Source organism: Notolepis coatsorum (assembly GCF_963971535.1).
Source record: "Notolepis coatsorum genome assembly, chromosome: 1".
In the NCBI taxonomy this organism is placed as follows: domain Eukaryota; kingdom Metazoa; phylum Chordata; class Actinopteri; order Aulopiformes; family Paralepididae; genus Notolepis; species Notolepis coatsorum.
Genome location: NC_140165.1, coordinates 312146872 through 312168279, shown reverse-complemented (window position 1 = coordinate 312168279; position 21408 = coordinate 312146872). Strand labels below are relative to the sequence as shown.

The 21408-nt window shown below is 44.9% G+C and overlaps 1 protein-coding gene across 1 annotated transcript in view; it reads left to right on the top strand.

Annotated features, from left to right (window-relative positions):
- The window catches only part of map3k10 (mitogen-activated protein kinase kinase kinase 10), a gene marked incomplete at its 5' end in the record, with an annotated part of 56749 nt that extends 39927 nt beyond the window's left edge, over window positions 1-16822 (top strand). The window contains 5 exons of the mRNA XM_084311499.1: window positions 6199-6337; window positions 8024-8136; window positions 8927-9168; window positions 12473-13001; window positions 16091-16822. Of these exons, the coding sequence (XP_084167625.1) occupies window positions 6199-6337; window positions 8024-8136; window positions 8927-9168; window positions 12473-13001; window positions 16091-16536 (1469 nt within the window). The 3' untranslated portion in view covers window positions 16537-16822. The remainder of the gene's footprint in view (window positions 1-6198; window positions 6338-8023; window positions 8137-8926; window positions 9169-12472; window positions 13002-16090) is intronic.
- Between the last annotated feature and the right edge of the window lie 4586 nt (window positions 16823-21408).

Here is a 21408-nt window from a genome sequence, read left to right as displayed (position 1 = left end):
TCTGTGTTGTCCTGCTCTGTCCCTTCCTGTAGAGGGCCTCAGTGTTGTCCTGCTCTGTCCCTTCCTGTAGAGGGCCTCTGTGTTGTCCTGCTCTGTCCCTTCCTGTAGAGGGCCTGTGTGTTGTCCTGCTCTGTCCCTTCCTGTAGAGGGCATCAGTGTTGTCCTGATCTGTCCCTTCCTGTAGAGGGCCTCTGTGTTGTCCTGCTCTGTCCCTTCCTGTAGAGGGCCTCTGTGTTGTCCTGCTCTGTCCCTTCCTGTAGAGCCTCTGTGTTGTCCTGCTCTGTCCCTTCCTGTAGAGCCTCTGTGTTGTCCTGCTCTGTCCCTTCCTGTAGAGGGCCTCAGTGTTGTCCTGCTCTGTCCCTTCCTGTAGAGGCCTCTGTGTTGTCCTGCTCTGTCCCTTCCTGTAGAGGCATCTGTGTTGTCCTGCTCTGTCCCTTCCTGTAGAGCCTCTGTGTTGTCCTGCTCTGTCCCTTCCTGTAGAGGGCCTCAGTGTTGTCCTGCTCTGTCCCTTCCTGTAGAGCCTCTGTGTTGTCCTGCTCTGTCCCTTCCTGTAGAGGGCCTCTGTGTTGTCCTGCTCTGTCCCTTCCTGTAGAGCATCTGTGTTGTCCTGCTCTGTCCCTTCCTGTAGAGGGACTCTGTGTTGTCCTGCTCTGTCCCTTCCTGTAAAGGATCTCTGTGTTGTCCTGCTCTGTCCCTTCCTGTAGAGGGCCTCTGTGTTGTCCTGCTCTGTCCCTTCCTCTAGAGGGCCTCGACAGTCTAGTTTAAAGTACAAGTGAACTCCCAGGAACAAGGACTGTACGTCTCCACCATCTCCACCTCCTCCCCTCAGATAGTGATGTGAGTTGGGGGACTCTTCTTGGTTATGGATAGGCATGTAGCGGTTATAGAATAGAATAGAATGATCTTTATTGTCATTGTTACAGTGTTACAACGATATTTAAAATGCAGCCCTAGGTGCTAGCCGTCACACAGTCCTAGATCATACAAAACACAGTCCTAAACACAGTATTAAATATAAAAACAAGAGTAAGGCATAATAGACATAACATAAACATAAACAGGGGGGTATAAAAGATAATTGCACTATCCCTTAGTGTTGTGTGTGTGTGTGTGCGGGGGGGGGGGGATTGTTGTTTAAAATTGTAGCTGAGTTTAGTGCACATATGGCCCTGGGATAAAGACTAAACTTCAGTCTGTTAGTCCGGGTGGGCATGACGCTGAAACGCCTGCCCGAGCGCAGCCGTATGAGGTGTTTGTTGCCCGGGTGGTGTGGGTCCTTCAGTATTTTGACTGCCTTCTTAAGACAGCAGGGGTTGTATAGTTCTTCCAGTGAGGGGAGAGAGCATCCGATGATTTTCTGGGCCGAATTGACGACCCTCTGGAGCGCCTTCCTCTCTGCGGCTGTGCAGCTGAGGAACCACACGTTGATGCAGTAGGTGAGGATGCTTTCCACGGAGCAGCGGTAAAAGGACACAAGCAGGTCTTGTCTGAGGTGGTAATTCCTGAGTATTCTCATGAAGTAGAGTCTCTGTTGTGCCTTCTTCACGATCGCCTTGGTGTTGGTTCTCCAGGTCAGGTCATCCTCCAGGTGAACACCCAGGAATTTGATGACCAAGACTCTCTCGATGTACAGGGGCTGTATGTTGGTCTTCTTCCTCCTGTAGTCCACGATCATCTCCTGGGTTTTTAGCTTATTCAGCTGCAGGTTGTTGATTTTGCACAGGGCTGACAGCTGCTCTACCTCATCGCGGTACGCGGTCTCGTCACCTTTTGAGATACAGCCCACCACGGTGGTGTCGTCAGCGAACTTGATGATGGTATTGCTGGGGTGGACTGCGGTGAAGTCGTGGGTGTAAATAGAGTAAAAAAGGGGACTCAACACGCAGCCCTGGGGGGATCCGGTGCTGAGGCTGTGGAGGTGTGGGGGCCTATCCTGACCCTCTGGGGGCGGTCAGACAGGAAGTCCTTGAACCACCGGCAGAGGGGATGGTTTAGTCCAAGATCCATGAGTTTGGGCACTAGTCTGTCAGGCAGGATGGTATTGAATGCAGAGCTAAAGTCCACGAAGAGCAGCCGTGCGTAGCCCCCCCCCTCTCTCCAGATGGGACAGGGTACAGTGGAGAGTTGTGGCGATGGCATCCTCCGTGGACCTGTTGGCTCTGTATGCAAACTGGTGGGGGTCTAGTCCGGGTGGGAGGCTAGAGATGATGTGGGGTTGAGTGTCTTTTCAAAGACCTTCATGGGTAGGGAACTGATGGAGTTCTTCTTTGGGACCGGGATGATTATGGAGGTTTTCAGGCAGGGTGGGATGATGGCTTGGGACAGGGACTGGTTGAAGATCTTAGTGAAGAAGACCCCCGTCAGCTGGTCAGCGCAGTCTTTCAGCACCCGTCCCACGACACCGTCCGGCCCCGCCGCTTTCCTAGGGTTCACTCCCTTCAGTGTGCGTCTCACCTCGTGCTCCGTGAGGATGATGCTGCTGAGGGCTGGTGAGTGTGGTGAGGCTGCTTCTGTCGGCACCGCCTCGGGGGTGGCGTTGATGTGCAGTGTGGATGTTTTCGTCGGCCTCGCTTCGAATCGTGCGAAGAAGGAGTTCAGCGTAAAGGATTAGGGAATGTGTATGAGTCAATTCAACGTCTTCTCAATACTAATGCATGTGGATCATAGATGTACTTTCTTTTGCAACAACAGAGAGAATACTTATGTAGTTATTTAACAGGGAAGATGCATTATGAATGAACATTTCTGTAAATATGCTAATTTAACTACAAGGGCTAGTTTTAATTTGTAGTCCCTGGTCAGAGGCATTGGCTTAACCTGACCTGCCAGATGGTCCGTTACACACAACCATCTGGGACGTCCTCCTTTGAAACTGTTTGGAATAGGGCCAACACTTGGCAGGTCCTCCTTTGAAACGGTTTGGAATAGGGCCAACACTTGGCAGGTAATTGCATCTAAACCACGCCCCCTAGCTGCCAGTAGTTTCTCAAAGGATGCTGATTGGTCCAAACCACTGTGGTTTGGGCACAATCACACAACTTGAAGCCTGACTAAATGGATTATTGTGTGATCTTGTGATCTCGTGATCTGGTGATCTGGTGAAGCCAGCTGCCGTGCAAGGTTAGCATCGGCTACCTAAAATAAAACACAGACATGCATGTAATAATAATGTATGTAACATCGATGTAATAGAGCGTTAACGACTGGACAACAAGGCAGCAAAAAAACATAACGACAAAGTGTCAGGGACAGAATCACTAGATGACTGTAGATACACTAGCATACACTAGATACACTACTGTAGATACACTAGATACACTACTGTAGATACACTAGAATATATACACTACTGTAGATACACTAGATACACTACTGTAGATACACTACAGCAAGCAAACAAGCATGTTGTGAAAGGCTACTAGACAACACAACATGTACAAATGAGCAGCCACATAGACAAAGGGTAAAAGAATGACAGCAGTAAATACAATTAGCAAAGACAACTCAACAGACAGAATGACAGACTGGCAAGATGACAACAGAGAGAGAGCAGCCATATTTAATGTTGGCATAGTTTATTATTAATATGATACGATACGATATTATCTATTTCCATGAGCCAAGATCTTAGTTGATGACTGATATGTATTAAGTTCTCTGATAACAATGGGCACAGAGAAAACCTAGGAAATCTGATCTTAGGAAATCTGCTCTTAAGAAAAATAAGTTATATGATAGGCAAAGCCCTACTCCCCTGAATAGCGCTACATATAGAAATTCTGGGAACAAACGCAACCGTCTTCTTAGAAATGCCAAACGGAAATATTATAGTGACAAATTCACCGGATCATCAAACAATATTAAATCAATAAATGGGATACATTAAAAAAAAATTCTCCTCTACTCCACCACCATCTGCATTTCAGGATGATGTAAGGATAACAGATACATCACAAAAAATTACTGATACATTTTATACATTTTTTGTATAATGTGGGACCATGTCTGACAACTAGTGGTTCTCCCACCGACTATATGAATAAAGACCATCCCTCTCTGAATACCTTTGAACCTGTGAAGCCTTCAGAAGTACTCAACTTCATCATCATTATGAGCCTTAAAGGGGAACTATTTTACTATTTCTTTCACTATTTGGGCACTTTTACACAATTCCTGTGAGTCTATGGAACACCTCTGTAATATATATATTTTTTTTATTCATTGTTTTGTATTTCTAATCAAGTCCTCAAAAACAGCATTTTTCTACCTCAAGATCTCGAGCTGTTTTGAGCCTGGGCTCCTAAACCACTGAGCTAATGTTCGGCCCCGCCTGAACATTAACATGCAGCAGTGACTATATGACATCACATATAGGGCACATTTTCAAATGACTCAGTTCAGTGAGGGTGAATATTGTGAGAGGAGAATTGGAAGAATGCGCCAATATGAGAATTAGAGACATAGATCATATTAATATAAGTTCACATAGCTAGGAAACAATGCTAAACACTGAAAAAGGCCATTTATAAGATAGTTCCCCTTTAAGGATTCTTCGGCTGGTCATGATGAAATCACAGCATCGCTGATCATAAAGGTTGCAACATCAATTATTTATCCTCTGACATTCATTATTTCTCTGTCCCTTGAATCTGATATTATCCGTCATGATCTTGAAGTTGCCAAGGTCATTCCGCTGTTTAAAGCTGACGATCCTTCCTTCTTCTGAAACTATCGTCCCATATTGATCGCCCACGTTTTTCTAAAATACTTGAGAAATTGGTATATATCAGAATACTGAATCATGGGGCGCCCTCGTGGCGCATACCATAGTGTCTCGCGCACCTACGCGGCCGACCCGGGTTCGATCCCAGCTCCCGTCGTTATTTGTCGCATGTCCTCCCCACCTCTCCTCCCGTTCGCCCTCTCCTCTGTCGGTCCTGCGTGACCAATAAAAGCTGTAAAAATGCTAGAAAAAAAGAATAAAAAAAAATGAATACTGAATCATCTAGATGCCAACAATATTGTATATGAATATCAACGCGGTTTTAGAAATAATTATTACACATGCATGTCTCTCGCACAGCTTAGAGAAAAGATTACATCTGCTCTTGAGAAAAATGTATACACTTCAGGCATTTTCTTCGAATTATGAAATTTGCTATCAAAAGGTCATGTCATGGTTTTAAAAAACAAGTTTTACAATGGATTTTGAGTTTAATTGAAGATTACTTGTACAACAGAGAACAATATGTCATTGTCAATGGTTCTATCACAGCAGGCTGTACTTTAATGTGGTTTTCCACAAAGGTCTATTTTGGGACCATTACTGTTCTTAATATATATTAATGATTTACCACAAGCATCAAGTATTCTGTCACGAGGGCGGTCAGGTGGCGTAGCGGAGATTGCGTTCGTCACCAACGCCGGAGATGCTGGGTTCGCGTGTTCGAATCCAGCTCCCGGCGTTGTCACCAGCTTGGCTGGCCGTTCACACTAATACAATTGGCAGTATTAGAGGGCGGGAAAGGTGGCGGGTGGGTCCTGGGCGTTGTGGACAGCGACCCCTACAGTTCGGTCGGGGCGCCTGCTCAGCGAGGGTAGGATCTGGAGAGAGGTGGTGCGGCCTCCCACACGTTACACTCTCCCAGTGAGAATCTGCGCGGCCAGGCTGGCTGCCGGCTGGCTGCACATGCGTCGGAGGAAAGCATGTGACAGTCTCCGGCCTCTCGGACCAACAGTAGGGGAAAGTGCGCAACAACCAGGAAGGGTGGGATGGGAGAAAAATCGGAAAAAGAAGGAGGGGGGAAAAGATAATAAAAAATTAAAATTAAAAAAAGTATTCTGTCACCTATATTATTTGTTATCCTTTTGTTACTGAAGGTAACTTTGACTCACTTATAGACAAAGCTAATTATCGGCTCATTCACTTTGCCCAGGCATTGGTTTCAGTTAAACAAATTCACAATCATTCAATGTCAATGTCTTACACTTGTAAGCCCTACACGATTTTTTACCTCATAATAATAATAATAATAATAATAATAATGACCCCATTATTCTTTTAAATCACTTCATCAAATGTATTTAATTTTGAAGTGCCAATAAACAAAACCAAAAGCTAAACTAAAACCATGTTTGATGGTGTTCATGGTATGGATGTCTGGGTGGATTCCTGACGCTGTTCCTCTCGTCTCTCAGTGACGCCCAGCGACGGCAGCAAGACGTGGGGTCGCAGCGCCGTGTGTAAGAAGGAGGAGCTATCTGGCAGCAAGAAGAAGGGGCGGACCTGGGGCCCAAGCTCCACCCACCAGAAAGAGAGGGTCGGTGGTGAGGACAAGTAGGTGTACAGTGACATTTATTAATATTAATATTGACCCACCAGCGAGAGAGAGGACAAGTAGGTGTACAGTGACATTTATTGATATAAATATTGACCCACCAGAGAGAGAGGGTCGGTGGAGAGGACAAGTGATTTTTTTTTTTTTTAAGATTTTTTTTTTTTTTTTTAGTGTTTATCGCTTTTTACTACTGGGCAGTCCAGTAGAGAGAGAGAGAGGAAGAACGGGAGACAGAGCGGGGGGAAGACATTCGGCAAATGACGCTGGGTCCAGGAATCGAACCCGGGTCGGCCGTGCCACGACGCAGCGTGTTACATGGTTCGCCACTGTACAGTGACATTTATTAATATTGACCCACCAGAGAGAGAGGTTCGGTGGTGAGCACAAGTACATGTTCAGTGACATTTATTCATATTAATATTGACCCACCAGAGAGAGAGAGGGTCGGTGGTGAGGACAAGTATAGTGTACAGTAACATTTATTAATATTAATATTAATATCAATAACCTCTTACATCTTCATACAGACACCGAACGCAATGGCATCATTGGTTCAGTTGCATAGGTGTCTTTCTTGACCATGCAGCAAAGGATTATCTAATATCTGCAGACAGGATTTTGTTACTAGTTCAAGTTTAATGAATACTCACATGGTAGTATTTAAAATATTCTGTAATAGAAAAATAGATACATGAATAAACAAATAAATAAATAAATAAACAAAGAAACAAACAGAATATACTGTAGAATAGGAAAACAAATTATCCAGGGATTGAAGCGCTATTGAGATGTTGAAGTGACTCTTGAAGATGAGATGTTGAGATGTTGAAGTGACTCTTGAAGATGAGATGTTGAGATGTTGAAGTGACTCTTGAAGATGAGATGTTGAGATGTTGAAGGGACTCTTGAAGATGAGATGTTGAAGGGGCTCTTGAAGATGAGATGTTGAGATGTTGAGATGTTGAAGGGGCTCTTGAAGATGAGATGTTGAGATGTTGAGATGTTGAAGGGACTCCTGAAGATGAGATGTTGAGATGTTGAAGGGACTCCTGAAGATGAGATGTTGAGATGTTGAAGGGACTCCTGAAGATGAGATGTTGAGATGTTGAAGGGACTCCTGAAGATGAGATGTTGAGATGTTGAAGGGACTCTTTAAGATGAGATGTTGAAGTGACTCTTGAAGATGAGATGTTGAGATGTTGAAGGGACTCCTGAAGATGAGATGTTGAGATGTTGAAGGGACTCCTGAAGATGAGATGTTGAGATGTTGAAGGGACTCCTGAAGATGAGATGTTGAGATGTTGAAGGGACTCTTGAAGATGAGATGTTGAAGGGGCTCTTGAAGATGAGATGTTGAGATGTTGAGATGTTGAAGGGACTCCTGAAGATGAGAAGTTGAGATGTTGAAGGGACTCCTGAAGATGAGAAGTTGAGATGTCTTTGGTGAGTTCTTTGTGATAAGATAAGATAAGATAGAACTTTACATTATCCCTGACGGAAAAGGTGCAAAATAATTGAATGCAAAAGGAAATAAACGATAAGAGATAAAAAAATAAAAAAAAACAATAGATAAGCCCAATGTGCATATTCCTATTTCACATACTGACATATCTACAAGTGACAACAATGCCTACAGATACCTATTGTTAACGTGTTTCATTCTGATGATCTCTCTCTCCCTGCAGGTTGAAGTCACTGGGTGAGGGGGGTAAAGTGTGGTCATCCAGTGCCCCCAACCTGGGCAAGTCCCCCAAACACGCGCCAATGACCGCTGGCTTCTCCAGCCTCAATGAAATGGGTAAGTCTTGACCTCTGACCTCCGCTGTGTGACCACTGCATTACCTCTGAAGCACCTCAGCATCCTCTCGTGTCTGCGCCAGGTCGTGCACCAGAAATGCAGCTTGACGCTCGTAGCGTTCTCCAAGAGGGACGGAGCTAATCGCAATTGTGCAGAATTAAGCTAGCTCGGTTGTTTATAACGCATGTATTAGGCTGTTATTTTAGGCTATTATTTTTTCAGGTGTGTGGCGGCGACAGTGGCTCAGGAGGTATAGTGGTCGTCTGGTAATCGGAAGGTTCCCGGTTCGATTCCAGCTCCTCCCGTGTGGCAGTGTGTCGAAGTGTCCTTGAGCACTTAACCCCTAACTGCTCCCGATGAGCAGGTTGGCACCTTGCATGGTTGCTTCTGCTGTCAGTGTGTGAATGTGCAAGTGAATGGGTGAGTGAATGGGTGAGTGAATGGGTAAATGTGAGTAAAAAAAAGTGTAAAGTGCTTTGGATAAAAGCGCTATATAATAATAATAATAATAATAATAATAATAATAATAATAATAATAATAATAATAATAATAATAATAATAATAATAATAATAATAATTTATTTATTTTGTAAAGCGCTTTTCAAAAAAGAAACAAAGAAAAACAAAGAAACAGAACCACAGGGAAACGGAGGACAATAAGAATACACAGGAAACATAAAACCATGAGTAACGGATAACAATATAATATAAACGCACCATTTACCATTTACATACACCAATCAGAGCAATCCTCTTTTTTACCCCCCCCCCCCCCTCTCTCTTCTACAGAGGAGTGCGGTGAGTTTGAGGAGTCGTCGCCTGGGTCCTTGCCGCCTCCGGAGCCCGGCAGTAACGGAGCCGTGGAGGAGACCGGCGTGGGGTCCGAGCGGCCGGGCACAGCGGTGGGCCACCAGGACTCCCTGCGGCGCTGCAGCCAGAGGAAGAAGAGCGACCTGCTGCTGCTGGGCTGCGCATCGCTGCTGGCATCCTTGGCCCTGGGACAGGACCTGCTACAGCTGGGCAAGATGCAGGTGGGGAGAGAAACAAGCAGCAGAAGAGCTGTAGAGATTGGGAAGCGTCTATTTTTTTACCAACGGATTTCCAGTTCCGCGTTCGCGTTCTGCGATCTGATTGGCCACTGACGTTTCTGGTGCGGTCTGATTGGCCACTGACATTTCTGGTCATGTGACATGTGCGCCCAATCGCGTGACGCCTGTGTCTTTGCCCATTTCCGCCTCGAACGGCATGCAAACTACCTAACGCCTAGTTTATCACTGGTTAAGCTTAGGCGACTCTTTCGAAGTTGGTTACGGTTAGAGTTTGGAATCAGGGCTGGTGTTCTATCGCCATGCTCTAAGACAAACTCTAACCTTAACCAACTTCGAAAGAGTGCCTAAGCTTAACCGGTGAAAGAAACAGGCGTCACACGATTGGCCGCACATGTCACACGTTCAGAAACGTCAGTGGCCAATCAGATCGCAGAACGCGCATGCGGAACTGGAAATCCGTTGGTAAAAGTATTGATGCGATTGGGAAAGATGGTGCAGCTGGGTAGCGTAGAGGTCTAAGCACTGGGTATAGCGTAGAGGTCTAAGCACTGGGTGGCGTAGAGGTCTAAGCACTGGGTATAGCGTAGAGGTCTAAGCACTGGGTATAGCGTAGAGGTCTAAGCACTGGGTATAGCGTAGAGGTCTAAGCACTGGGTGGCGTAGAGGTCTAAGCACTGGGTATAGCGTAGAGGTCTAAGCACTGGGTATAGCGTAGAGGTCTAAGCACTGGGTATAGCGTAGAGGTCTAAGTACTGGGTAGCGTAGAGGTCTAGCACTGGGTGGCGTAGAGGTCTAAACACTGGGTAGAGCGTAGAGGTCTAAGCACTGGGTAGTGTAGAGGTCTAAGCACTGGGTGGCGTAGAGGTCTAAGCACTGGGTGGCGTAGAGGTCTAAGCACTGGGTGGCGTAGAGGTCTAAGCACTGGGTATAGCGTAGAGGTCTAAGCACTGGGTATAGCGTAGAGGTCTAAGCACTGGGTGGCGTAGAGGTCTAAGCACTGGGTGGCGTAGAGGTCTAAGCACTGGGTATAGCGTAGAGGTCTAAGCACTGGGTGGCGTAGAGGTCTAAGCACTGGGTATAGCGTAGAGGTCTAAGCACTGGGTATAGCGTAGAGGTCTAAGCACTGGGTAGAGCGTAGAGGTCTAAGCACTGGGTGGCGTAGAGGTCTAAGCACTGGGTATAGCGTAGAGGTCTAAGCACTGGGTATAGCGTAGAGGTCTAAGCACTGGGTGGCGTAGAGGTCTAAGCACTGGGTGGCGTAGAGGTCTAAGCACTGGGTATAGCGTAGAGGTCTAAGTACTGGGTGGCGTAGAGGTCTAAGTACTGGGTATAGCGTAGAGGTCTAAGTACTGGGTAGCGTAGAGGTCTAAGTACTGGGTAGCGTAGAGGTCTAAGCACTGGGTGGCGGTAGGGGTATGAGTCCTGGTCTTTGCAAACAGCGACTCCTACTGGTCGGTCGGGGCGCCTGTTCAGTAATAGCGGGGAAATAGCATGAACCTCTGCACACGTTACACTCTCCCAGTGAAACTCCTCGCTGTCAGGTGAAAAGAAGTGGCTGGCGACTCCACATGTATCGGAGGAGGCATGTGATAGTTCTACACCCTCCCCAGACCAACAGTAGGGCAATGCGCGCAACGACCAGGAAAGGAATTGGCATAACGAGGAAATCTACTGTATATGGACCAAATTACAATTACCATAAAAAGTCATAGCAACTCTGTCCCCTGCTGTTGAAATACTCTTACTACTGCAGTAGGTGTAATGTGTTCATTAATATTATTATAAGATATAAGATAAGATATTCCTTTATTGATACCCTTGGGGGAATTGAGGTGCATGGGGGAGGAGGGGGTACATGTATGTAGAAGACATAAACATACAGTAGGCAATAAAACTATAGTAAAGATTAAAATAAGCAGTGTAAACAGTATAATTAACTATGAATATAAGCATAATGAGCAAGAAAGCAGTGTAATCAAAGGTGCAGATGAGGTCTGTATCCCGGTTATATCGGTTATAATATACGAACGTCACAATAAATATGGTCAATAACACTTACAATTTGAATGTACATACTATGAGTAAGTAAAGTATGCAGTATACACAGGTATACATACGGTACCCTAACTGGCATGATATACGGCATACGTTGTAGTCCGTACAGTTGGTGGTAAGAGTCAAATTCAAAGTGTTATATTTATTGTAATATTATTTATGTCACGTTCGTAGTGTCTACTGTAATGTCTAAAAAAAACGAATAAAAATATCAAATATATTGTAACGTATATTATAACCAATCTAACCGGCATACAGACCTTTGATTACAGTTGCTTCCTTGATCATATTCTTTTATTCAGAGTTAATTATATTGTTTACACTGCTTATTTCTATCTTTACTAGAGTCCTACATGAGACCTTAATGAGGGGCGACAGTGGCTCGGGAGGTAGAGCAGTCGTCTGGTAATATGGAGGTTCTCGGTCCGTTTCCCGCTCCTCCCGGGCAGCGTGTCGAAGTGGCCTCGAGCAAGACACTTGATAACCCCTAACTGCTCCCGATGAGCAGGTCGGCACCTCGCACGGTCGCCTCCGCCGTCGGTGTGTGAATGTGTGAGTGAACGGGTAGAATGTGAGGAACAAATTGTAGCCCTTTGGATTGTTTTTATTGTTTTATTATGGATCCCCATTAGTCTACACCAAAGTGAGACTACTCTTCCTGGGGTCCAAACATTAAAAATATTAAAAATACAAACACACAAAAAGTGAAATAAAAATATAAAACCACAAACATTGAAGTACTCACAAGAAAACATCACAACGACAATTCTCAACCATAAAATACAAATGACATATTCAGTCCATAAGAACAAAACAGATCAAAATCATATATATGATTTGAACTCATATTATAGCATAACTTTTCTCAAGTCACCGATCACCTTTATATTTCCATACTAATTTCAAAAGTCAATGGCCAAAATGTAACTCATTATTCATGAGCGCAATTTTAAACTTTTTTTTAAACATAAATTTGTTCCTTATCACAGTTATATTTCTGGGTATTTTATTCCAATAAGCAACTGCTCTATACATTACCGTCTTTTTCAGAGCATTTGTTTTTGGTAGAGGTAAAATAAAGCATGAATCTAATGCTTGCCTTGTGCTATATCCATGTCTCATATTAGCATAAAGCTGTTATATAAATGCACCAGTTACCATTTATACTGGAATACAGTGTGTCGGCCTGACCTGACCTCTCTGACCTCTCTGACCTGCCGTGTGAACGCAGGTGGTCCAGGATGAGCAGGATCTCCGGGAGGAGCAGCGGAAGAAGAAGGAGGGTCTGTTCCAGCGGACGGGACGCTTCCGTCGCAGCACCTCGCCCCCCAGCCGCAACCTCTCCCTCTCCCTCGCCCGCCACCAGGACTCCGCCCTCCCCTGCGCCGACCCGTCCCCCTCCGTCACCCTCCTCTCGCTGTCCTCGCTGTCCGACTGCAACTCCACCAAGTCCCTGCTGCCCTCCGACCCGGACGACCCCTTCACGCCCGTGGCGGCGGGGATCAAGTTGCCCGTGGCGTTGCCCGCCGTCCCGTCCCTCAACCCCCTGCTGGACCTGCGGGCGGAGAGCTTCAAGAAGGAGCCCAACCAGTCGCTGACCCCCACCCACGTGACCGCCCGGAACAGGGGCCACAGGCGCACCCCGTCCGACGGGGCCATACGGCCGCGGTCCCAGACGCTGGGACATCGCAGGACGCCCTCGGACGGGAGCATGCCCATGCCCCCTCCCCCGGGACCTCCCGTCCTCACACCATACAGATGTACGGGGGTATTTTACTTACAGGGTTTGGGTTTGAAATGTAACAGTAGGAGATGAATAATACTCTGGTACAACAGTAGTAGCTGAATAATACTCTGGTAGAACAGTAGGAGATGAATAATACTCTGGTAGAACAGTAGTAGCTGAATAATACTCTGGTAGAACAGTAGGAGATGAATAATACTCTGGTACAACAGTAGTAGATGAATAATACTCTGGTACAACAGTAGGAGATGAATAATACTCTGGTAGAACAGTAGTAGATGAATAATGCTCTGGTAGAACAGTAGGAGATGAATAATGCTCTGGTAGAACAGTAGTAGATGAATAATACTCTGGTACAACAGTAGGAGATGAATAATACTCTGGTAGAACAGTAGTAGATGAATAATGCTCTGGTAGAACAGTAGGAGATGAATAATGCTCTGGTAGAACAGTAGTAGATGAATAATACTCTGGTACAACAGTAGGAGATGAATAATACTCTGGTAGAACAGTAGTAGATGAATAATACTCTGGTAGAACAGTAGGAGATGAATAATGCTCTGGTAGAACAGTAGGAGATTAATAATACTCTGGTAGAACAGTAGGAGATGAATAATGCTCTGGTAGAACAGTAGGAGATGAATAATACTCTGGTAGAACAGTAGGATATGAATAATACTCTGGTAGAACAGTAGTAGATGAATAATACTCTGGTACAACAGTAGTAGATGAATAATACTCTGGTAGAACAGTAGGAGATGAATAATACTCTGGTAGAACAGTAGGAGATGAATAATGCTCTGGTAGAACAGTAGGAGATTAATAATGCTCTGGTAGAACAGTAGGAGATGAATAATACTCTGGTAGAACAGTAGGAGATGAATAATACTCTGGTAGAACAGTAGTAGATGAATAATACTCTGGTAGAACAGTAGTAGATGAATAATACTCTGGTAGAACAGTAGGAGATGAATAATACTCTGGTACAACAGTAGGAGATGAATAATGCTCTGGTACAACAGCAGGAGATGAATAATACTCTGGTACAACAGTAGTAGATGAATAATGCTCTGGTAGAACAGTAGGAGATGAATAATGCTCTGGTACAACAGTAGGAGATCAATAATACTCTGGTAGAACAGTAGTAGATCAATAATACTCTGGTAGAACAGTAGTAGATCAATAATACTCTGGTAGAACAGTAGTAGATGAATAATACTCTGGTAGAACAGTAGTAGATGAATAATACTCTGGTACAACAGTAGGAGATCAATAATACTCTGGTAGAACAGTAGTAGATCAATAATGCTCTGGTAGAACAGTAGTAGATGAATAATACTCTGGTAGAACAGTAGTAGATGAATAATACTCTGGTAGAACAGTAGTAGATGAATAATACTCTGGTACAACAGTAGGAGATCAATAATACTCTGGTACAACAGTAGTAGATGAATAATACTCTGGTACAACAGTAGTAGATGGATAATACTCTGGTACAACAGTAGTAACTGAATAATACTCTGGTAGAACAGTAGGAGATGAATAATACTCTGGTACAACAGTAGTAGATGAATAATGCTCTGGTAGAACAGTAGTAGACAAATAATACTCTGGTACAACAGTAGGAGATGAATAATACTCTGGTACAACAGTAGGAGATGAATAATGCTCTGGTAGAACAGTAGGAGATGAATAATGCTCTGGTAGAACAGTAGTAGATCAATAATACTCTGGTACAACAGTAGGAGATGAATAATACTCTGGTACAACAGTAGGAGATGAATAATACTCTGGTACAACAGTAGGAGATGAATAATGCTCTGGTAGAACAGTAGGAGATGAATAATACTCTGGTACAACAGTAGGAGATGAATAATACTCTGGTACAACAGTAGGAGATGAATAATACTCTGGTAGAACAGTAGTAGATGAATAATACTCTGGTAGAACAGTAGGAGATGAATAATACTCTGGTAGAACAGTAGTAGATGAATAATACTCTGGTACAACAGTAGTAGATGAATAATACTCTGGTACAACAGTAGTAGATGAATAATACTCTGGTACAACAGTAGGAGATGAATAATACTCTGGTAGAACATTAGGAGATGAATAATACTCTGGTACAACAGTAGGAGATGAATAATACTCTGGTAGAACAGTAGCAGATGAATAATACTCTGGTACAACAGTAGTAGATTAATAATACTCTGGTAGAACAGTATGAGATTAATAATACTCTGGTAGAACAGTAGGAGATGAATAATACTCTGGTAGAACAGTAGCAGACGAATAATACTCTGGTAGAACAGTAGCAGATGAATAATACTCTGGTAGAACAGTAGGAGATGAATAATACTCTGGTACAACAGTAGTAGATTAATAATACTCTGGTAGAACAGTAGGAGATGAATAATACTCTGGTACAACAGTAGTAGATGAATAATACTCTGGTAGAACAGTAGTAGATGAATAATGCTCTGGTAGAACAGTAATAGATGAATAATACTCTGGTACAACAGTAGTAGATGAATAATACTCTGGTACAACAGTAGTAGATGAATAATACTCTGGTAGAACAGTAATAGATGAATAATACTCTGGTAGAACAGTATGAGATGAATAATACTCTGGTAGAACAGTAGTAGATGAATAATGCTCTGGTAGAACAGTAGTAGATGAATAATGCTCTGGTACAACAGTAGGATATGAATAATGCTCTGGTACAACAGTAGTAGATGAATAATACTCTGGTACAACAGTAGTAGATGAATAATTCTCTGGTAGAACAGTAGTAGATGAATAATGCTCTGGTACAACAGTAGTAGATGAATAATACTCTGGTACAACAGTAGGAGATGAATAATACTCTGGTACAACAGTAGTAGATGAATAATACTCTGGTACAACAGTAGGAGATGAATAATACTCTGGTACAACAGTAGTAGATGAATAATTCTCTGGTAGAACAGTAGTAGATGAATAATGCTCTGGTACAACAGTATTACAACATGTTTTTCAGTCTTTATTCTTTATTATTAAGAATAATTTCTACTGTTGTTTTCCCCCTGTGTTCAAATGTCTCGTCTCTCCGTCACGCCGCAGGTACGCCGGACACCCTGGTCATCCCTCGTCGCCCCGACCCGTCCACCCTCTTCCCGACCGTCCAGCGCCGCAAGGCCCCCGCCCCGCCCGTCCCCACCACCACCACGCTGCCCGTCCCCGCCCCCCCGGAGCCCCCCCTCTGCCTCATCAGCCCCCTCGAGAGGCCCAAGACGCTGGAGTTCGCCCCGCGGCCGCGGCCCACTCCGGCCAAGGTGAGGACCGACCCCTGGAAGCTGGGCTCCCTCTCTCGGACCCTGAGCTCGTCCCCGGGGAGCAGCTGCGACAGTCCCCTGGGCTCCGGGGACAGCCGGGACAGCAGCGCCGGCACGGCCAAGCCCAGCCTCATGGACCTGGACGTGGAGGGACAGGATCTGGACGGCACCGTGCCCATGTGTGGAGGACAACAGCGCCAGGCTGCCGCACTCTGTGGACAGCAGTACTCCTAGTGGGAGAGAGAGAGGGAGGGAGAGAGAGAGAGAGAGAGAGGGACAAGCAACACTACTGAGTCGACTAGTTCGCCTACAAGCCCTACTGTACCTGAGGACATCCCGGCTCAGGCCACTCGCAGTCTGAATAAGGAATTCTCTACAGAAGGCATCTTTAGAAGCCATCTGTCAACGTGTCCTTCCATCTGCAGTGCACTAATACGGCTCTGTGCAAAGTGCTCACAGCAAGCCTTCCCCTCAGAGGCCACCGACCTCGACGATAAGGGTCCCTCTAGAGTCCACCGACCTCGACGATAAGGGTCCCTAGGACCTCGACGATAAGGGTCCCTCTAGAGTCCACTGACCTCGACGATAAGGGTCCCTCAGAGTCCACCGACCTCGACGATAAGGGTCCCTAGGACCTCGACGATAAGGGTCCCTCTAGAGTCCACTGACCTCGACGATAAGGGTCCCTAGAGGCCACCGACCTCGACGATAAGGGTCCCTAGAGGCCACTGACCTCGACGATAAGGGTCCCTAGAGGCCACCGACCTCGACGATAAGGGTCCCTAGAGGCCACTGACCTCGACGATAAGGGTCCCTAGAGGCCACCGACCTCGACGATAAGGGTCCCTCTAGAGTCCACCGACCTCGACGATAAGGGTCCCTCTAGAGTCCACCGACCTCGACGATAAGGGTCCCTCTAGAGTCCACCGACCTCGACGATAAGGGTCCCTCAGAGTCCACCGACCTCGACGATAAGGGTCCCTAGAGGCCACCGACCTCGACGATAAGGGTCCCTCAGAGTTCACCGACCTCGACGATAAGGGTCCCTGGAGGCCACCGACCTCGACGATAAGGGTCCCTAGAGGCCACTGACCTCGACGATAAGGGTCCCTAGAGGCCACTGACCTCGACGATAAGGGTCCCTAGAGGCCACTGACCTCGACGATAAGGGTCCCTAGAGGCCACCGACCTCGACGATAAGGGTCCCTAGAGGCCACTGACCTCGACGATAAGGGTCCCTCCCTAGAGGCCACTGACCTCGACGATAAGGGTCCCTGGAGGCCACCGACCTTGACGATAAGGGTCCTCAGAGTCCACCGACCTCGACGATAAGGGTCCCTAGAATCCACTGACCTCGACGATAAGGGTCCCTAGAATCCACTGACCTCGACGATAAGGGTCCCTGGAGGCAACTCGTCTAGCAGCGTGTTGTCTTAACGCCACACTGACCGACCATCTTCATTCATTCCTTCTTCCCCTTCAGGAAGTCGTTTTTTTAACGGCGTCTTTTTCACTTAGTCGGTGTCCTTGTGCTTCAGTCCTCGTCCGTTACATTTCCTACACACGACTTTATAGGTGAATTAAAGCTTTTCGAAAGTTCCCCAAAATACCTACCGTTCGTCGGCTCTATACTCTTGGTCCGTTCCCGTCTGACCTGCTTGCACTATTGTCTCTCTCCGTCTTCTACCATCTCCGTCTTCTAGCGTCGTGTCGTATTCCAAAGACTGGAAACGTGGTCAGAAACTGCTTTAGCGCCTCAATGTTTGACCTCCATTGCATTGACTTTCCGGGGGACTAGGCTCATCATGGTACTTCTTGAAAATGAGAGAGTCCTTGTTGATATTTTTTGCACGTATACATTGCTGTGTGTTTCTGACGATGCAACGCACACAGACACAGCGTCCATATCGTCTCCTTGATCAAACCCTCTGAGTGTGGTGTCCTGCTGCACCAGTAGTCGTTGCTCCATAGGTCGTCTTCACCGGTCCGGGGAGATGATCCACCGCTGTGTGGCATTACTGATATCTCCCCACGTCTCTCTCTGTTGTTGTTATTACCCTCTCCCCCGCCCAAACAAACTGAGACGGGAACAGGAAAAGCCATGTTATTCTCACAGCACAATTGTCTGGACATGTCCTCAGCTCTCTACACTGGACATGTCCTCAGCTCTCTACACTGGACATGTCCTCAGCTCTCTACACTGGACATGTCCTCAGCTCTCTACACTGGACATGTCCTCAGCTCTCTACACTGGACAACATGTCCTCAGCTCTCTACACTGGACATGTCCTCAGCTCTCTACACTAGACATGTCCTCACAGCTCTCTACACTGGACAACATGTCCTCAGCTCTCTACACTAGACATGTCCTCAGCTCTCTACACTAGACATGTCCTCAGCTCTCTACACTAGACATGTCCTCAGCTCTCTACACTGGACAACATGTCCTCAGCTCTCTACACTAGACATGTCCTCAGCTCTCTACACTGGACAACATGTCCTCAGCTCTCTACACTGGACATGTCCTCAGATCTGTACATTGGACATAATCCTCAGCTCTGTACAGTAAAAACCGAGAGTTTATTTTCTCAATGCTTGCATTCCATCCCTGCCGTAGCCCGTTAGCACATTTTCTCTCGATTTTGGAAAACCACGTTTGTTTCTCTCTCTCTCTCTGTATGTGTGTGTGTGTGTATGTGCGCGCGTGTGTTTATACTGTACAGTGCAGTGATCGTGTGAGTGAGTGGATGAGCGCAATTGTGCGTTCTCGTGCGCTTGTGTTTTGCAGTGCATGTTATTAAAGTACGAATGACTTTGCTGTGTAAACTATACCTAGTACTTCCTTGAAATAGGTCAACTGGATGCCGCGCACGTTCTCGATGTCCGCAGAAGGTCGTCTGAAAAACGTCCCCCCCACCCCCGCTAGCGATCATTATTACCACTCTGTACGGCTCCCTTCATCCCACAGGGAGAGTGTACCACACGTCACGAGAGAACCGCGCAAAATGGAGTCTGATCCGATCTGCAATAAATACTGAAGGGAATACTACCTGATTTCTTTGACCAAACTACTATTCCAATGTTCATGTAAAGTGTGATATCCTCCCATCTACTGTATACTGAACACCGAGGAATAATGGACACCGTTCCTCTGTTTAAAAGTCATATATAAGTGCAACCGCCCTGTCTTTGTGTGGACCGTTGTTTTAAAGGACGTTGGGTAAAAGATGTGTTTTTTTTGGACCACGGCTCACAAATGGACACAGGACTTTGTTCCGTCTGTAAAGTGGATTTTAAAAGTGAATATTGATACAGCGCTGCCGTCAGCCTGGTGGAAGGGAAAGACCACTTCGCTCTTTTTTATTTCTTTTTTTATTGCACACCTATAGTCTAAGGCTGTAGACTGTATTTACTTGACTGTGCAAGTTTGTGTGAGTGAGTGAGTGAGTGAGTGAGTGAGTGAGTGAGTGAGTGAGTGAGTGAGTGAGTGAGTGAGTGAGTGAGTGAGTGAGTGAGTGAGTGAGTGAGTGAGTGAGTGAGTGTGTGTGTGTGTGTGTGTGTGTGCGTGTGTGTGGATGTGTGTGTGGATGTGTGTGTGTGCAGGGGGGGTAATTGTTATTATTTGAATGGGATACTGACAATCCCATGGGCAGAAGGGTGAGAGCCAAACTCATTCTCCTTGTGTGGTTAAGAACACTCAGAGTATTTATTAAATCTATTGTTATTACTGAGATAATGATTAATTATTGTTATTACTATGCTCTTCCCGGAATATCTGTATATATTTGTTAATATAACACAGACGAACCAAGGACAACCAAGCGAACTACTGACCTGTACTGTACGTGGTTCATGTACAGTTGTCTCGAGTCTCAAAGCCTGTCTCAAAGGTCTCAGACCTCATGGGTTAAATGAGGAAAGATGTGCGGTGATGATGATGATGATGATGATGATGATGATGATGATGATGATGATGTGATGAATGATTGTCCTGAGAGGCAGAATAAAGGGTGAAGAAAGATGCTTCTCTGCTGCTTCTGTTTTTAATCAGATTCAGATTCAGATTATTTTATTGTCACCGCTTTTTTTTTTTATGTACATACATTCATTGTTTTTCCCGGCTCCTCAACCGTAGTAGATTTGTAAACATGGTATAAACATTTGTATATTCTGTCTATACAAACTACCACTATAAACTATAACTATAACTATAAATATAAACTAAATAAGCTATAAATAAACAAACTAACTAAACTATAAACTAAACATATACACAATGTATATTCTATCCATACAAACTATACAATACAAGGTATATGTTAGTAGCAGGACTGTCTCATTCTCCAACAGACTTACGACAAAAAGGGCTTTCTCTTAGGGCCATTTGAGACCTTTTCGGGCAAGACATGAATATAGACAATATATTATAATATAATATTAATTATATATGTTTTATTAGGATGGTTGGTGAATCCCAAAATCGGCCCGAAAAGGTCTCAAATAGCCCTAAGAGAAAGCCCTTTTTGCCGTAAGTCCTTGGAGAATGAGACCCGTACGTGTGCTTCTGTTTTTATCTGGTAATATCAGAGGCTATCATATTATGTCTATTATTATTATTATTATTATTATTATTATTATTATTATTATTATTATTATTATTATTATTATTATTATTATTATTATTATTATTATTATTATTATTATTATTATTATTATTATTATTATGTAAAGTTAATGTATTGCCCATGTCACACAAGGTAGTTAGAATTTTAGATATACATAAATAACCCCACATTCTTTCAGAGGTCAGGGGTCATTCTTTATGTAAGCCTTGGAGCTGCATTGAGGCGTAGACCCTTGTTTACAACGTTGCAGAGATTACAGAGACAGGAAAGAGGCAGATAATACAGAACAATGTCTGTAAAAACAACAAACACAGTCAAATTTATAATCAGACTTTTGAAATGCCCTAAGGTATACATATCAAGAATGAGGGGCAGATAAGCTAAATGCAGTCTTTCCCAAGTGTAAATTAACCTGAAGAACGTGCAGTGTAGCCAGTCCTGGGAGCGGGTTTAGTAAACTAATCTAATAAACTCCTACACT